Source organism: Pararge aegeria, chromosome 18 (assembly GCF_905163445.1).
Source record: "Pararge aegeria chromosome 18, ilParAegt1.1, whole genome shotgun sequence".
NCBI classification, from domain to species: domain Eukaryota; kingdom Metazoa; phylum Arthropoda; class Insecta; order Lepidoptera; family Nymphalidae; genus Pararge; species Pararge aegeria.
In genome coordinates this window covers 13,146,441-13,165,042 of record NC_053197.1, presented here as the reverse complement: position 1 = coordinate 13,165,042, position 18,602 = coordinate 13,146,441, and the positions used below count along the sequence as shown (strand labels likewise).

At 39.9% G+C, this 18,602-nt stretch overlaps 3 protein-coding genes and 1 non-coding gene across 4 annotated transcripts in view; all 4 read right to left on the bottom strand.

Annotated features, from left to right (window-relative positions):
• The window catches only part of LOC120631417 (uncharacterized protein CG43867), a 471,170-nt gene extending 467,588 nt beyond the window's left edge, over positions 1-3,582 (bottom strand). The window contains exon 1 of the mRNA XM_039900992.1: positions 3,298-3,582. The gene's annotated coding sequence lies outside the window, so the exon portion shown is untranslated. The remainder of the gene's footprint in view (positions 1-3,297) is intronic.
• On the bottom strand, positions 744-1,846 carry LOC120631419. The gene has a single exon (XM_039900993.1). The coding sequence runs from the start codon at positions 1,705-1,707 to the stop codon at positions 1,081-1,083; it is 627 nt and encodes a 208-aa protein (XP_039756927.1). The 5' UTR covers positions 1,708-1,846; the 3' UTR covers positions 744-1,080.
• Positions 3,583-4,050: 468 nt separating the features above from the next.
• On the bottom strand, positions 4,051-4,122 carry Trnah-gug. The gene has a single exon. It is a non-coding gene; the product is annotated as a tRNA-His (tRNA).
• A 10,622-nt stretch (positions 4,123-14,744) lies between these two features.
• On the bottom strand, positions 14,745-16,272 carry LOC120631531. Its single transcript, XM_039901153.1, has one exon. It carries the CDS (start codon positions 16,235-16,237, stop codon positions 15,398-15,400), a length of 840 nt encoding a protein of 279 aa, XP_039757087.1. The 5' UTR covers positions 16,238-16,272; the 3' UTR covers positions 14,745-15,397.
• Positions 16,273-18,602: the final 2,330 nt, after the last annotated feature.

Genomic DNA, 18,602 nt, shown 5'->3' with positions numbered 1-18,602 from the left:
GCGATTAAACCTGCATCCCTAAAACTATACCAATCCGCAGTTGACCAGCGTGGCCACTGCGTAAACCCTTCTAATCCTGAGACGGGACCCGTGCCCTGTAGAGTTGTTAAAATGATGATAATTATCTCTTGTTATACTGACAAAGGATTTTCCTTTGTAAGTCTTAAATCGAAACTGTATTATTTATTATTTTCATATATTGGCTTACATGACTTTTTCATTGCTAAAATTGACAGTAACTTATTTTTTGTAACGTAATTTTTGTATTGAATGGAATTAATAAGTGACTATAAGTTAAAAGTGTATACGGCTGCCCCTGCCTGATATTGATCTTCACCGGAAGCTCGCTTGGCCAGATCAAAAGAGTGTAACCGACGGGGGCTTGATTATTGTTTGCTTACCCAAAAATGCCGCTTGATTTACATGCTAGGTTTATTTTATTTGCACGTGAATTTATTGGAAACAAAAAAAACTGGGAGTTTTGCTGATTTATCGATGAACGTCATATTTATGTAACTGACTGACATGTCCTACCCGTGTATTGTCATTTTTGCCAAGCCCGATTGCCAACGTATCCAATCACTCTATCTTAAATGCTTTGGGTTAGAATTTACTTATAATATCAGCAGCGCAGAAGACTTACTAACTTTGGAGTTCCAGCCTAACATACCTGTATTGCAAATAATAAGAAAAACCACTTATTTAGGTTTAGAATGTACTTAAGAAAATATAAATATCGAAAATGTATAATTTTAAAATATTTCCGTTACATTAAATTTCGCCACCGTTGCCGGGCCATCCATCATAGGTAATCGGAAGCTATCAATGCAGAAACGAGTATAATTTGCCTTGATCGCCGTATTTTACAGTCCCCTCAAATTGCCTTCATTACATGCTACATGACCCACTGCGGTGCACCGAATAACGACGAATAATTCATTTGAATCTATTCACGCTACTGTTAATAACTACAGGTACAGTTTAGATAAATTCGGATATGCAATTTAAATAATTCGATTGCTTGGATATCACCTGATTACAAAATTCAAATGAGTCTGCATTACAGAAGCTAAAGCATTGTCAAGCGACTCGTTTAGCCCTTTTTAAAGGAGCTCTAGTCATAGCCTTTTCATCCCACCTCCGTTTCTTTGGAGTTTGAGGTACGATACATTTCATAGAACTACCGATAACAATCCTTTCGACGAGTCTATACTGATTTTCGCTAAACGGTCTCAAAACTGCGAAATTAATTCCCAATTCCTTGCCTTTAATAAATTCTTCCCTCATCGGATTCTCATTTAAACGGGTTTTAATATACTTCAAAAGATGATCTATTTCATGGTTCGTTAGATTCATAATAGCGGCAATCGCAACTTTGTCGAAATCCTCAGAATCTCTGTGCTCCACTTCGAGACGTACATCGTTCTCGTCGTTCGGGTATATTACTTCCTGGAGGTGAAATCGGTTCGGTCCGGCACCGACCATCAGTGCACATCTGAAGTTAGTTTGCCTGCCAACGACCCCGTTGAGCCAATCGGAATTCCGCTCGAGAGCACCGAGGAAAAAACTCATAAAGTCGCCGATTTCTTTTTGCTTTTTGTAAGATAGGATGGCTGCTAAGGCCACTTCGGGCAAGGCGTCTTTAGCTTTCGCAGTGCTAGTATTCGGCTCGTGGCCAAACTTAACGGGAGGTTTTTTGCCAAACATTTTGTTTCCACGCTTTAGCAAATTTAGAACATTGTTTAATAGACTTTTAATTGGTTTGTTCTGCTTGCGAGAAATTTTGGCGGCCGAGAGGGAACTATACAATAATAATTTGAAGATGAACTTCACGAAACGTTTATGATTGATGCCAATATTAGATGTCAAAATTTCATTCATATATTATTTGCCCTTTTTAATCGCTCACATTGTGTTACGAAAAAATATCATAAAAGGTTGTATATTTTTATGGAAATAAGAATAACACGGTAATTTATTAATCAAAATTGATATCTACGTGTTAATTGTATCTCGCCAACGTCCAGTATCATAACTACCCCGTAAAAACCTCTTTCTTCTTCCTTTACCAGCAAAATTAAGATTAAATGTCCGTAATTTAACATACGCATATTTTGTAACTAACAAATTTTTCAAAATGTTGGTATTTATAAAAGCATCAAACAATAAATCATAAACTAGTTTGACTAAGTAGTTTGTCAGTAGGTACTGCGAAATTTATGCTAATAAGAAGGCATAATATAATGTACTTACAAACTTGAAATGCAAATAACATCAATTGCAATTTACGATTAAAGTTTATTATAGAGGGCATTGTTCCTTGATGTCAACTTCAACTAATCAGAAGACAAATTGAGTGATGCTGCTGGCCGTTTAGAATCCAGATAATCGTCTGGACAGGATGCTTGGAACTATCTATAGGCACCTTACTCAATAGAAAAAAATTACGTACCTAAAAATTGCTGACAATTTACATTAAAAAGTAACTTTAAATTATCTTATGATCTAGAAATAAAGACAAACCGATGATCAGAACTGGTCCGTAAAGTTGAAAAATTAAACTCATGTTAACCTTGATACCTATCATACCTAGATGGTTAACCACAAAACATAATGGATGCATTAGTTAAAATAACTTAAGAACCAGTTTTATTGCTTAAAGCCAACTTAAAGCATAAAGCTGTTAATTTCTTGATTATAGTTGTAGGTGTGTTTCTTTATGTTGATGGAATAGCAGTATAGCTCCGAGAGAATATGAGATCATTGGCAGGTAGATTATTTTATAACAGCAATTGATTTTCTTTAACTCGTTGAATAATTACCTATCTAGGACTTTTATCTCCGGAGATCTTCGTCAGATCTTCATCAGATCCTCGCTAAACTTTAATAATGTTGGTATGTTCAAATTATAACAAAACTCGAATCAGACAATTCGACCAAACAAATTAAACACTAGTTGCTTAACTGAATTGTCATAAACCTTTAACACTGCAAAACGCAAAGCTCGAATTTAAGATGTTCTAAGTTTAAAAAATTGTCAGAAAGAAGGTTTAATTACCATCTGGCTATGACCAAACAATAATGCAAATTCATACCAATAAAGTCTAGTCAAACTCTAAAGTAATTGGGTTCGAAAAAATTTGACAACGACCGAAATTGGCCTTTCTGTTGAATAGTATCACGAACACTGTTGGGTATCGAGGTCACAGGTGCACATCTATGAATGTATAGCTCCAACTGCAGGCGTGAGCATCTAAGAGGTTAGGTTAAGCGATCAAAACAACATTTTTAACTTACCCAAACAAGCATTCTCACAAAATATCCCGTTACAAGATTCGCTCCAACAATCAGCGGCAATGCTGTCACGTTGAATACACACGCACACATGCAAAAATCGTACTAAACGTCATAACCAAAGTTAACAACGTTAATTACAACATTTATCACTGTTGTTCGACACTGCCGACGATATACAACACGGGTAACAACTAAATGCATTAAATATTAGAAGCACAGGTGTCAAAACGACCGGGAACCATATATAAAACATAAATTTTTGCCAAACACAGCCTAATCACCACTCCTTTTCTCTCACAGATTTCTATGATAGCGAACAGCTGCGGTGCGTAGTTGAACCAAAACAAATACCAGTAGAGGCATCTAGAGGCAGCGATGTCGAAATAACTTAAACATGAAGTGACGATCACCGCTGATGACTACAAAACACGGTGGAACCTAGTTCAAACAAGCAGTGCAAGTGTTTGACGTCGACATTCATAGATGGCGCTGTTAGCTTTTTAAACTTTTATTTCTTGACATAGAACAATTACTTAAAAAGAAAGGATTTGGTTTATTTCAACTTAATTTACTGTAATAAAATAATTAGCGGCTTTTTTTAAAAATTACTACACTAAGCTGAGTGGGAGAATTGGTAATAAATTTTTAAATAAAATTATTTTCTTAAAAATATACTGTAAAAATTAAATTGCCCTCAAAAATTATTACATAAAAATAAAAAAGTACACTCCGCCGTAACAGTGTAAGGAACACTGCCGTGACCAGGATTCGAACCTGGGTTACTACGGCCACAACGTAGGGTCCTAACCACTAGACGATCACGGCTATCGGAGATATGAATGGTACGGCGAAATTATGAGTAGGTCTCAAATACACGGTTGCAATAAAGTACAATGACGTCATAGTAAATGAATGACTATAGATAAACATGTTTTTTAATACTCGTTACTTTTTTGCGTTCGCATTAACTGCCTCGTTCACATGTTCGAATACATTTAACCAGGTCCTGGGTTCGCTGCCCGGGTTAAACCAAAAAAAAATAGGTTTATTTGATATTTGAATTTAGAAATTATCAAAACTAACCGGAGTCAGGAGATTGGCATTGTCCTGACTATGCCCCGGTGAGCATTTTAACCAATAGATCCCGTTTATTTACCACTAATATGAGCTAAAATTTGTAAAACCTTACAAGCATTAAAGCAGCGTGTTCCCACTCCAGAACACTTACTGCTATGAGAAATTATGTGCCATGTCCCTGACCTATTTGGATTGGGGGTCGCGTGTAAAAAAATATTATTTAATTAGTTGGGTAAGTCTTTATTATATGATCTTAGTTATTTGAAAAATGGATATTATTCGGCATGTGATGATGCACAGCATCTGTGAGAGTGCGTTCGTACTTCCCTTTTTGCTTTTACACCAATCAGAGCCAACTTTAACGTTTCAACCAATCAGGGCCTTGTTTGTCTTTGTTTATGTCACGTGATCACCGAGATGGTGGCGCTCGGCGCGCTTTCGTCATAGCGTCGTTACTTCTCGTACCATTAACACATTTATTTGAAGAAAAATTTGCAAAAGTGAAATTATTTTTGTGTTTTACCGAAAAATTGTGTTTACACATACATCTAAAGTGAAATATGGGGGATTCCGATGTGAACAACGGGGAATACTCCGATGGCACCGCCGCCGGTGCCGCCGTTGAAGCTGAGACGAACCGCAAGCGGCATCGTCAGGACGAGACGGATGACGAGTCAAACTCTGGATCGGGTGACGATGACAGCTCATCGAAATCAAGCGAGGTAAAAAAGAGGAAGATCGGTGAGTCATCCAAAGATTTGTATATACAGAGTTTAGTTAGTCAAGTCAGCACTTTGACCGACATTTTGAGAAGCAAGGCTTTTTCAGCCCCGCAGTCGTGTAGTGTTGACACGCACAATTTTGAATCGTTCGTTACGACTTTTGCGAGCACACTACCCACACGTTCGTTCGCCGCGGACGTAACCATACCTAACCCTAGTTATGTCGCGCGCCCTGTACCGCGTCATTTACTAGCTCATGGCATGCCCTCAACTCACGCTCTTTCGTCGCCTTCCGCGCCTTCCGCGCCAATAACTTCTGTGTCTGTTCCTATGTCAGCGCAGACGCAACCTACTACGGCTATGAGCCCTAATAACTTTTTGACGCGTCCAAGTAATATCGATCAACTAGATGAAATTCATCGTTTAGACTGAGGTCAGATTAACACTTTATTAAAAGATCCTAAAGTACCCCGCGCCGACTCTGAGCGCTTGAAACGGCTCGCAGATCTGCAGAAATTTTGTGATCCAGCATGGAAAGATATTCGTTACGTGGACGCCTTGAAACTTCACAACGCCTCGCCCGGTTTTGTTGAGCTTGAGGTCAACGATGAGCTTAGGCAGTTTATTAAGGGCAAGGACTACATCGCTGGGTCTGAACGGGCCATGGCAGCCGTTTGCAATGCTTTGTTGGCGCAACGGGAGCTATTAAAACAAAATCTGCAGCAATTTGTTGACTGGGCCGCTGCGCCCGATACGTCGCTAACCGCGGCAAATATTTTCGATAAAATATCTAATCTTTTTCAACCTTCTTCGAAATTCCATAAAAACAGTGAAGAAATTATGCAGATAGTGTGCGGCAAAAGGGCTGAATATGTTGAAACACGTCGTGACCGTATCTTGAACGAGTTGCCTAATAAAAACTTGCGAGAGGGTCTCCGTAAGATACCTCCGAGTTGCAAATGTCTTTTCGATGAAGATCAGTTGCGTTTGTATGTGCAACACACGGGGGGCATGGACAAATGGGTCCGACCTTGGTTTGCATTTGATAGGGACGGTAAGAAAAATCAAAAGCCAAACCCCAAGTCGAGCGGAGCGCGTGACGCTTTCACCCCTAGCCAGTCCTTTCGTGCTAAAGACCACAACACAAAAGGAAGAGGCGGCAAAATGATTATGGGAATGCGGCTGCCATTTACCTCCAAACCTACCCTAGTCCAATCGTGCCCCCGGATCCTGCGTCGCTTCGAAACCCAGGAATCACCGCAGATGACAGACCAAATAGAAATACTATTGGCACAGGGTGTTCTAGAGATCCCAGATCAGAACAAGTTGGGGTCCAGCTTCTTTTCCACAATGTTTCTGACCAAGAAGAGCGATGGATCGGACAGACCTATTTTCAACCTGAAGCGTCTCAACGAACACATAGTGCCCAAGCCGTTCAGGCTGATTTCTCACCATCAAGTACCTCATTTCCTTCAGAAAAACGACTGGATGGTGAAACTGGATCTCTCATCAGCGTATTTCCACCTAAGCATCAGGGAGTGTCATCGGCGGTTCCTTCGACTATTTTACAAAGGACAAGTCCTACAAATGACAAGTTTACCCTTCGGGCTGTCATGCGCTCCAAAAAACTTCGCCACTCTGACCAACTGGGTCGTGCAAATCCTAAGGAACAGAGGATTAAGGGCAATCGTATACTTAGACGATTTTCTTCTTGCCAACCAATCGGTGAGTCAGCTTCAGGATCAGACCAGGATAGCCATCAGGGTGCTGGAAACATTAGGATGGACCATAAACTACACAAAGTCAGTTTTAAAGCCCACACAAGAGATAGAGTACTTGGGAATAATGTGGAACACAGGTCTCAATTTCAAGAGCTTACCTTCAAGAAAGGTCCAATCTATCAAGACCGGTGTGAGCCATGCCCTGACCAAGAGGAAATTATCCCTAAAAAGCACACAAATTATTTTAGGAATGATGAACTTCGCCAATTTTGTCATTCCCAGGGGGCGGTTACACTGTCGCCAACTACAATTACATGCACGTACATTGAGCCTCCTTCCGCCTTTGCAACCAGTGAGTATATCTCCACCCGTTGTTGCGGATCTCCAATGGTGGTTCGACATACTAGAAGGTCCTCAAGTGAAGAACACCTTACATCCGGAGCTAATGTCTCACTTCCTGACCACGGATGCGGCCGATTTCGGTTGGGGTGCGCAGATGGACGATTTCACGACGTCAGGCAAATGGCGGCCGGAACAACTAAACTGGCATTGCAACCGCAAGGAGATGTTTGCCATAATAGCGGCAGTGAGTCATTACAAGCATCGACTTCAAAACCAACATCTTGTTTTCCAAACGGACAATCGGACGGTAGTGTCTTACATCAGGAAAGAGGGGGGAACGAGATCGGTAACCCTTCTCAATCTAACTTACCAGTTGATGGGGATCTTGGACCGATGGAACATATCGATCACTGCCGAATACCTGCCAGGCAGATTCAACGATATCGCCGACGGATTATCTCGGGGAAAAAAGGCATCGGAGTGGCACTTGAAAAAACCAGCACTGAGGAAAATATTCAAGACGTTCGGAACGCCACAAATCGATCTGTTTGCCACCAAACAAACGAAAGTTGTGGAGAATTATGTCAGCAAGGATCACCTAGACTCATCAGCAACATTTTGCAACGCCTTCAGTCGGACATGGAATTATCAGTTGGCTTGGGTGTTTCCGCCACCGAGCTTGATACCCCGGGTACTTCATCATCTGAACTCAGCACAAGGAACATTCCTTGTAGTGGCTCCGATGTGGAACAGAGCGTTTTGGCTTCCAGACCTTCGCAGGCGAGCGTTGCGCAGACCACTGAGAATACCAGATCTGAAACATGTCTTAATAGATCAGATCACCGGTCTTGCCCCACCACGTGTACAAGAAATGCAGCTTTTTGTATGGAAAATTGGGGCTGGAGCCACGAAACCGAGCACTGGTCACAATCTGAAAAGGACTTGTTAAAACTAAGTTGGAGAAAATCAACCTTAAAAACCTACAAACCAGCCTGGGTACGCTGGGTCAATTGGTGCAGAGTAAATAGTTTTGACTATAAGTCACCTGATGGGAGTACACTGTCAAAATATTTAGCCTTCCTGTTCCTTGAAGAAAGATTAGCCTATCCCACTATCTTATTGCATAAATCGGTCGTGACAACTTTTGGTCAAACCAAGAACAATGAAAACTTAAGTTCACATTTCTTGGTTAAACATATGCTAAAGGCAATCTCTCTTCAAAGTCCAAGGGCAGAGAAATCTCCGATTTGGGACCCTAGCGACCTGATTGCCTGGTTGCAAAATAATCTTCCAAATAAAATAACTTTCTTTGAAGCGTCACGTAGACTGTCCTGTATCTTATTACTTGCATCTGGCAGACGCGTTCTTGCATCTGGCAGACGCGTTCATGATCTCACGCTTTTAAAAGTTTCAACAGGTCATTACATAGACAGCGGTGACCAAATCATATTTTATCCCGAGTTTGGATCAAAAACCGACACTGCAACATATAGGCAATCAGGTTGGAGACTGTTAAAACATCCTAACATAAATGTATGTCCCGTTTATTGGACCAAAAAAGTGTTGGAGTTGAGCAAACACAGACGGGTAAGCCAAAAACACGATTCTTTGTTTATTACAGTAAAAGGTGAAACTCGTGTAGCATCTAGAACTGTCATTGGTAATTGGGTAAGATCCGTGCTAAAAGATGCCAACATACAGGCATCGCCCGGAAGTGTACGCTCAGCTGTAGCATCTTTGAATTGGTATGAAAACCTACCTATTGAAGACATTCTCTCTCGTGGCAATTGGCGCAGAGAGAATACCTTTGCGAAATTTTATTGTAAAGCAATTGTTGGCCGGTCAAATATAAGCCAGACATCTAATCTAGTAACAAATTTCGAGCCTGTATGATTTAATAATTATAACATTAGTCACTATTTGGCAGCTTTACTAATTGTTTGATTATGTGATTTTTGTAATTATTAGAAGAGTCTATTATAAGTTTACAATTTTTCTATTTGGCTATTGTTTTGCAGTTATTAATTAATTTAATAGTTTCTATATTCTCTTCACATAGCGTCGTTTTGTGATCACCAGGAGTTAATAGACAGGTCTCTCACAGATGCTGTGCATCATCACATGCCGAATAATAGTACAAGTTTTACAAAACAATAAAACTTGTATTATTTGAGCAGAGATGATGCACAGCATCCCAATAAGGCCTCCTGGTGAGAGACTCCTATGACGAAAGCGCGCCGAGCGCCACCATCTCGGTGATCACGTGACATAAACAAAGACAAACAAGGCCCTGATTGGTTGAAACGTTAAAGTTGGCTCTGATTGGTGTAAAAGCAAAAAGGGAAGTACGAACGCACTCTCACAGATGCTGTGCATCATCTCTGCTCAAATAATACAAGTTTTATTGTTTTGTAAAACTTGTACTATTAAGTGGCTTAATACCCATTTCCGGAAAGCTTTAATTTTAAAGTATATTGACAAAACTGTCTAATGACAATATAATAACGTCATTGTATGAGGACTTTAAAAACAATGGTTTTACATTAAATTCACTTACTCTAAATATAAACAACGTAATTACGTTTTAGATTTTATTTAGTTTTAAAAAGTTTATTTTAGGTTATATTTATTGACTAGTATTTTTTGTTGCACGAATGATGTTATTTTATTAAACGAAATTATGTCCTTCCATTAAAAAACTGTATACCTAATGACAGTTGTGTATTAACAGCGGTATTAATATATACCTTTATTTATTCTTCAAGTACAGTGACTTAATTGGCTGTTGACCAATAACAATGGTCCGTATACTTAATGTAAGGATATTCATATTAACTTTATATCTACTTTTACAATAAATCATAATTAAATATGATAATTATCAAGTTTTTACTTTAATTATATTCTAACACGTGCAAAAAATAAATGCAATTTCATAAAGGTACATTTATAGCCTTACTAGCTGTTGCCCGCGACTTCGTCTGCGTTAGATTTTTGTTTTTGATGTGGCATTCAATTTAGTTGTAGTGCGAAAAAAATTTAAAGTATTCAGTATCGCTGAGCCTTAAATGAGGGGTTTGTTGCTGTCCGCTGAGAAGTTCTGTCCTCTATCTCCAACCACATTCATCAGATCTACACAAGGTTTGGGCAAAATTTAAATCGGTTTTAATTTGTCGGAGTTATGGTGTAAAATCGTCAAACAATTTCATCCCCTCTCCCAAAGGAACCGAACTTAATGCTTAATTCCAAGAATATGTGTACAAAGTTTCATGAGGATCGGTTTAGTAGTTTTTGTGTGAAAGCGTAACAAACAAACTTACATTGACATTTATAATATTAGTACTTACATTGACATTTATAATATTAGTAGGGATAGGGATATTTTTCTCCGGGGAAGTATTAAAAGCTTATTTCATCCAATCCCACTAGCTAAAAGCCTATCCAGTTTTGGGGAATCGTCCTGATAAACAAAATCACTATCCGTTGCAGTTGGTGATGAAGTTCTGATGACGGTGCTGAAGTAGGTATGTACTTAGTTAAATAGGTAGGTACTAGTAGAGTTTGGTTTCTAAGGATTAGAAGTGAATTAATAATAGTTTTTCATACTTAGCTTGAAGAAACACATGGATATACTTATCTTTATTTGGTGACTACCGAGACAAAAAAGGATTTCGTGCAGATCTGATTAATATGATCACGAGCACGTTTACGTGCTCTCCAAGATGTTTGGCCGAATACCGCCAATTTTCCAATTCCAGGCCGGTACTGACTACTGGGACTATTAGAAAGACAAATACAAAGACATGAAAAGTTAAAGAATCGAACCCCTACCAGTAGTCTTGATCCGTTTTCTAAAGTGCTAACTATTTTACCAACGAGGTTTTGTTTGTATATAAAGTGTATTTTAGGATTCGGTATAGTTTACATGTTGATTTCTTACAGATTGTCATGATTTTTAAATAAAGAATTAAGTTTGTCTGGTTTCAAATATATTAAGATGTTATTGTAATATTAAAATAATTTAGTAAGTAATTTGATTGAAAAGATTTGTATATTAATGACTTTTAAAAATAAGAGGATTTTGTCTGAGTTCGCGTCGTCTGTTCGGTATTCATTCGGGTCGGTGCAGTGGGGAGGGGATTTGAGAGACCGAGCGGAGAACGCGATATTTTTAGAACACTTTGATTTGAATTTCGGAACTGAGAGGTGGTGTTGAAGAGTTGTGTATTAATTTAGCTTACGTGTAAAGTGAACTAAAATATATATTATATTATATACTGGTGTTGGATAATGCGAAAGTGCGTTTGTTTGTTTGTTTTCTTGTCTGTCCTTCCTTCATGACCTAACTAATCAACCAATCAACTTGATTTTAGGCATAGATTTAGTCCCAGAAAAAAAAACGTTTCCCACGGCGTAATTAACGCGGACGATGCCGCGGGCAACAACTAGTGTATGATATTTCTTTTTTTGTCTGGATTCCGCTCGTAACCCCTTTAACAAGTGTTAGCGGTTGCTCCCCCTGGCTAATACCTACGCTACGCTATTTAAAACATGTTGTGACGTCACTACAAGATTCATTAATATAGAATTGCTTTAATAGTTCTATTTTTCTTTATATAATTCGTAATAATACTTGTGTAAATATTAATGGTTTCCAAATAGAATAATAACAATATATTTTGTAAAATAACTTACCGGAAACTAATAACGTAAAATATTATTATTGGTTCATTTTGTTGTCAACATTGTAAATGGTACCTATAGGATTGGGGAACACCAAATAACAATCCTATTTGATATATTAAGTAATAACTGTTTATTGTAAATACAAAACACATTTACTTTATAAGTTTTACATCTTTTTGTTCTTAGCTAAGTTTCAACCTTATTTTCTAATCAACCGTTAACAGTTTCTCTAACCATAGACAATAATGTTGCTACTCTCATAAAATATAAAGGCGAATCGCCACAGCACCCCCCTACGGAGACAATAAAATTGGTAAAATTTTAACTACAGAAACAAACGCATAAATCTAGAATAAAACAAATTACAAACATAACCTATAACAAACATAAAGTAAAAAAAAAAAAAACTTATAATATTAAGTTTAGCACAATATAATAAGAACAATCTTAAACGTCAATAGGAGTTTTAAATCTAACGCTTCTGCCAGAGCGGGTTGTATATCGTTTTGGCTTAGCCTGTGTCCCATCGTCGGCCGAGATTGGAGTTTCCTCGGTTACAACGGCGGGAGTTGTTGTCTCTGCACAGGGGTTCGGTAAAATGTACGCTGGCTTTATGCGGTCGATGCTTACCACAACCTCTCTGTTACCTATCAATATAGTATAATTTTTGTCGGTTCTGTTGAGCACTTTGTAAGGACCATTATAAGGTGGCCTTAAGGAGGGTCGTACTGTATCGTCTCGCAACCAAACGTGAGAAGAATCGGCAAGGTCCTTATAAACAAAAGAAGACCTCCGCCCGTGTCTTGAAATCGGCACCGGTCGCAAGCGTGCCATATGCTGCCGAAGCTGTGCTATAAACCGAGATGGATCTTCTTTCGGACTGGGACTGGGCGCTGGAGCAATAAACTCACCAGGTAGGCGCAAGGGTTCCCCGTACACTAATTCGGCAGCAGAAGCATGAATATCTTCTTTCAGAGCTGAGCGCATACCAAGAAGCACGACCGGTAAAGCGTTGGACCATGTGTCCTGATGACACATTAGAGCAGCTTTAAGAGTGCGATGCATGCGCTCCACTAAACCATTCGCACACGGGTGATAGCTCGTGGTGCGAACCCGTTTAGCGGAACATAGCAGCATCAGAGATTGGAACAAACCAGACTCAAATTGTCGCCCCTGATCTGTAGTCACGACCTGAGGGACACCAAACCGAGCAATCCATTCTCGGAAAAATGTATCTGCAACCCCTTCCGCGGTTATACCCACCATTGGCCAGGCCTCAGGCCATCTCGTAAACCGGTCCACAGCAGTCAAACAATATTGGAATCCTTTGCTGGGAGGGAGAGGACCAATTATATCGATGTGGATATGTCGGAATCTCTTAGTCGGGCTGTCGAAATCCCCTATAGGAGCGGACGTGTGTCGGGTTATTTTGCTACGCTGGCAAGCTGTACATGAACGGGCCCAATTGCGGCAATCCTTCTGCATGCTAGGCCAGACAAAACGATCAGTCACCAATCGCGCAGTAGTTCGCGCGCCTGCGTGGCTGAGATTATGTAGTTTATTAAAATAAGCCCGACGAAACGAAGGGGTCAAGTAAGGACGCGGTTTCCCAGTTGACACGTCGCAAAAAATTTTCAACTCCGTGCCTGGAATAACCACCTTCTCAAGTTTAAGAGAAGAATTTGTTTTCGCTTCCAGAAGCTCGAGGTCATTCTCCTGCTCTTTTGCGAGGGCAGCGAAATCTTCCTCTAAATGTATTGCCTCAACGCGCGACATTGTGTCTGCTACTACGTTATCTTTACCGCTAACATGAAGAATATCTGTAGTGAACTGCGAAATAAATGTAAGTTGGTTTAACTGCGGGGGTGGCAATTTCTCCCTGCGTTGCGTAAAAGCATAAATCAGTGGTTTGTGATCTGTATAAATTGTCACATGCTGGGCCTCCAAAACATGTCGAAAATGTTGAACAGCCTCATAGACCGCAAGCAGCTCTCGATAATAGGCAGGCCATGCAGACTTCCGCTCGGTGAGCTTCTTGCTAAAAAACGCGAGCGGCTGCCAATCATCCTCGACACTTTGTTGGAGACAAGCACCGACGTGAGTCGAGGAAGCATCGGTAAATAAACCTAGTGGAGCTGTATTGTTAGGATGAGCTAGAAGAGTGATGTTAACCAGATGTTCTTTACATTTTTGGAATGCCAATTCTGTTTCGGGTGTCCAAGGAACAGGTTTTGCGCCTTTGAGCTGAGAATCCGCTAACACGTTAACCAGCGGAGCTTGTAATTCAGCTGCCTTCGGGAGAAATCGACGGTAAAAATTTACCATGCCGAGGGACCTGCGGAGGCCTTCAACCGTTTTCGGTAAAGGGAAATCCCGCAGAGCTTCAATTCTCTCCGGTGGTGGGCAAGTTCCGTATTTGGAAATCCGATGACCTAAAAATGTCACCTCCTCGGAGCCAAACACGCATTTGGATGAGTTAATAACGACCCCATATTCAGATAACTTCTTGAAAAGGATGCGCAGGTGTTCAACATGCTCTTCGCGAGTATGAGAAAACACCAGGATGTCATCCACGTAGGGAAAACAGAAGGGGAGGCCTCGTACTACCTCATCAATAAACCTCTGAAAGGTTTGTCCCGCGTTTCGAAGACCGAACGTCATAAAGGGGAACTCAAATAACCCAAATGGTGTAATTATTGCTGTTTTAGATATGTCATCCTGATGAACAGGAATTTGCTGGTATGCCTTGACCAGGTCCACAGTGCTAAATACCGTAGAACCAGCCAAATCCTGACTAAAGTCCCCAATATGACGAACAGGGTATCGATCGGGGATAGTGCGGGCGTTTAATGCGCGGTAGTCCCCACATGGCCGAAAGCCCTTTTTGCCCCTTTTTAGCCATGTGTAATGGCGAGGACCAAGGACTATTTGAGGGGCGCGCCGAACCACAGCTAACCATGTCCTCGAATTCTTTCTTGGCAGCTTGTAACTTCTGGGCTGCAAGTCTACGTGGACGGCATGCTACTGGTGGACCCTCGGATGTCAAGATATGATGTACAGTGGTATGTTTAATCTCCCTGTGCATACCCGGTGGACGCGTTATCTCAGGAAATTCCCTTAATATTTCGAAGAAGGGTGAATCTCCTGAAATAATGGTTTTGACGCTAAGTTGGGCAATGTTTGCGATAGTGGCCTTTGTGAAAATGTTTGTGGTGGCATCAATCAATTTGCTTTTGTGGCAGTCTGGTAACAGATGGTAATGAGCCAAAAAATCAGCACCGATGATAGGCGTACCCACATCAGCCACAACAAAATTCCATTTAAAATCTCTGCGCAAGCCCAGATTCAAACAAAGGCATATGGTACCATAGGTCTTAATTGTAGTACCATTCGCCGCACGTACGTCAAAATCGGTCTGTTCAACGGGTGCCTTTAGTAAACTTTGAGGAAAACAACACAGATCAGAGCCAGTATCAATCAAAAATTTTACCTTGGTCTGACAATCCGTGACAAACAGACGGCGTGAAATAAGGTCACAATCCGCAGCCGCCTCTACCGATTGCGTTGGTCGTTTCCCGACTCTGGTTTCCAGTCACAAGGGCTGATGCACTTTGAGGCTTTACTGCCAAATTTCTTGTGATACCAGCACAGTTGGGAACCAGAGCGAGAAGAAGACTGTTGTCGTTGCGGGCGAGAACGAGAGGACGACCTTGGCTGTCTTGTAAACTCGACCATTTTTTTTGTAAGCTCATCCATTTGCTGCCGTAATAGTTGCACATCTGTATGTGAAACAACTGCATTTACGGAGGAGGAGGGAAAACAGGAGGATGCTGGTGCCTCAACAATGGTGTCTGCAATCTCAGCTACCTTATCTAAAGGTAAATCCCGTTGGGCCATCAAGATCCTCTGCACTTCTTGGGGCAACCTACGCATCCACAACTCTCTTATAATGCCCTCATCATTATTTGACGAGCCAGCAAGAGAGCGCAAATGACGAAGGAATGCCGAAGGTTTCCTATCACCTAATTGAACATTATTCAGGAGTTCGCGTACTCTTTGCTCCTTTGATACAGAGAAGCGAGCAATGAGCTCTCTCTTTAGGTGGTCATATTTATTATCCGCAGGAGGACTCTCAATTATATCCTCAACATCTTCAGCCATCCTTTCATCAAGCATGGAGAGGACGTATCCATATTTGGTGGAATCCTGTTTTATGCCTGCAATCTCAAATTGGGCTTCAGCCTGCGCAAACCATATCACTGGTTTTTCTCGCCAAAATGTGGGTAACTTAACTGTTATACCATTTACAGTACCCGTCTGAGGCAAAGACTGCAATTCCATTAATTGTCTTTGCAAGTCCTGTATTTTGCTATGTAACTGCTCTTCAGCCATTATGTATACACAAACAGACAAAGTATATATACAGGATAAACAAACAGACAAGACTCTGAGCAGCAAGCAGAGAAAAAAAAATAAAAATAATAATAATTGTTAATAAAGCAAGCTCCTAGTTGCAATTAAAACATTTTTTTTATTTTTTTTAAATAGTGGTAGGCTGTTTTCTTTTTTTTTAATTATTACCTTAGAATAGGTAAAGTAGCATTAGAAACACCTTATACCTTAACATCCAAATAAAAAAATTAAAGATAATTAAAACTGAGCAAAAACATTGGGCAAAACATGGCAACAAACAATATGTTCCTGCGGTACCCCCTTAGTAAAATTGCTCAATGTACCTTAAATTTAAAATGTTAAACTAGTTTACAGTGTATTAATCAGCCAAATACCCTACATGCATTGTAAAATTAATTAGAAATAGAGTTATTAAGTAGAGAAAATAAAATGTTGAACTTAATGCTAAGCCGGAGAAACAAAACTATAAATTCCTAAAATTATACATAATAACACACACAATAGACCAAATACCTATTAATTTAGTTAAATAGAGGCAAAATGGTTAATTAAACCGTTTTACTAATAAAAAGTAGAAACAGAAAATTATAATTAAGTATGGTTAGGTATAACTATTTACAAGAAAAATGTTTTTTTTTTTTAGTATATTAATTAGGTAGTCATAATAATTAAAAATTGTTCGTTTACCTCACTAGGTAATAGTTACTGTTAGGTTTATGTTTCACTGGGTAAATATGTACCTGTTAGTTCAAGAAAAACACTTCCACCATAAATACCTTGAACAGTCCCTCCTCACATTTGGTACCTGGCACTGTCACACTGTCATCTTCGTTGTAAGGGCATGCAGCCTGCATGCAAACACCACATCGAAGAAAACCGTAGAATACTCTCAGGGTAGGACACCCGAGAGATCGCCCCTGTAGCACTTGGTAGGTACGTAGGGTCAGTTAGTAGGCACGAGGAAAACGGGTCATCAAAAAGGAATACGCGTCTTGAATAATTTACGTTTTACTAACACCATAATTTTTGTCCAGGGATAAAATGGTAACGAACTATTACTGGTAAAAAGTTTCATAACGACGACAATCACGTCGGGGTCACCATTATAGGATTGGGGAACACCAAATAACAATCCTATTTGATATATTAAGTAATAACTGTTTATTGTAAATACAAAACACATTTACTTTATAAGTTTTACATCTTTTTGTTCTTAGCTAAGTTTCAACCTTATATTCTAATCAACCGTTAACAGTTTCTCTAACCATAGACAATAATGTTGCTACTCTCATAAAATATAAAGGCGAATCGCCACAGTACCTAAGCCGCATAAAAGTAGAAGCATTACCTTCTCAAGCAATTCCCCCCGTTGTCGTCGAGCCCTGGGGCTCTTCTCATGGCGAGCTTACGCGCTCGCCCCACTCCCCCGGTGACGCCGTAGTAACCCCTCAGGTGGTTAGCGGCAAGTGTCCATCCGCATTAATTCTGTATCAAGTAGTTGTAGGGGGGAAACTCTGCTCGATTATATTATGTCAAATGTAAAAAATTAAAAATACCTAGTATTATTCAAGCCCTATCCCCACGTTCTCCAACACAAGAAAGCCATACTTTCAAACTATTTGGGATGATAGTATTTATAATACTATATCGAAGGATTCCAGTATAATGCTATAGGTAAGTATAAAAACCGGTTGCGGCATGGGTTTATTTACCGTACCACTTCCAGGTTTTGTGTTTTCTTCTTAGACTGTAAATTTGCACTAGGTTAGATTGCATTCAAGTGCTCATAGGTAAGTGAATGAAAAAAAATGGATAATAATTGTATGGTTTGTCTGACCCCAGCTTAAAGTTCCTAAGTGATGCTGCTGTCTAAGTGGGTAACGAGCCTACATGTTAGGAGCATAGTTATTTATAGTAGTAACATCACACGTAGCAAGATCGCCCGATTTACGTTAGGGTCCCAAGGCGGTACTTCGGTTGGTCAAACTGAGTGCCAAGTCAAACTAAAAATAGTGCCAAGTATAAGTTTTTCTACCTAATGCTGGACCAGTGGCGTGCATTTCATACACGCACAAAAGCACTGCATACCCAAATTGTCTTATATAGCTCGAATTGGAGGGAAATATTTCTATTTTATTCTATATATCTGCTTTATGCATACCCTGGCTGAAGACCATGTGCACGCCACTGTGCTGGACTATAAGTAGGAAAGAAAGAAAGGAAAACTCAAAAAAATTCAAAATTCATTTATTTCAAGTAGGCCTAATACAAGCACTTTTGAAACGTCAAGTCTGTCCGTGTGTAGTGACTCTACCACCGGTTCGGAAGGCAGATTCTACCGAGA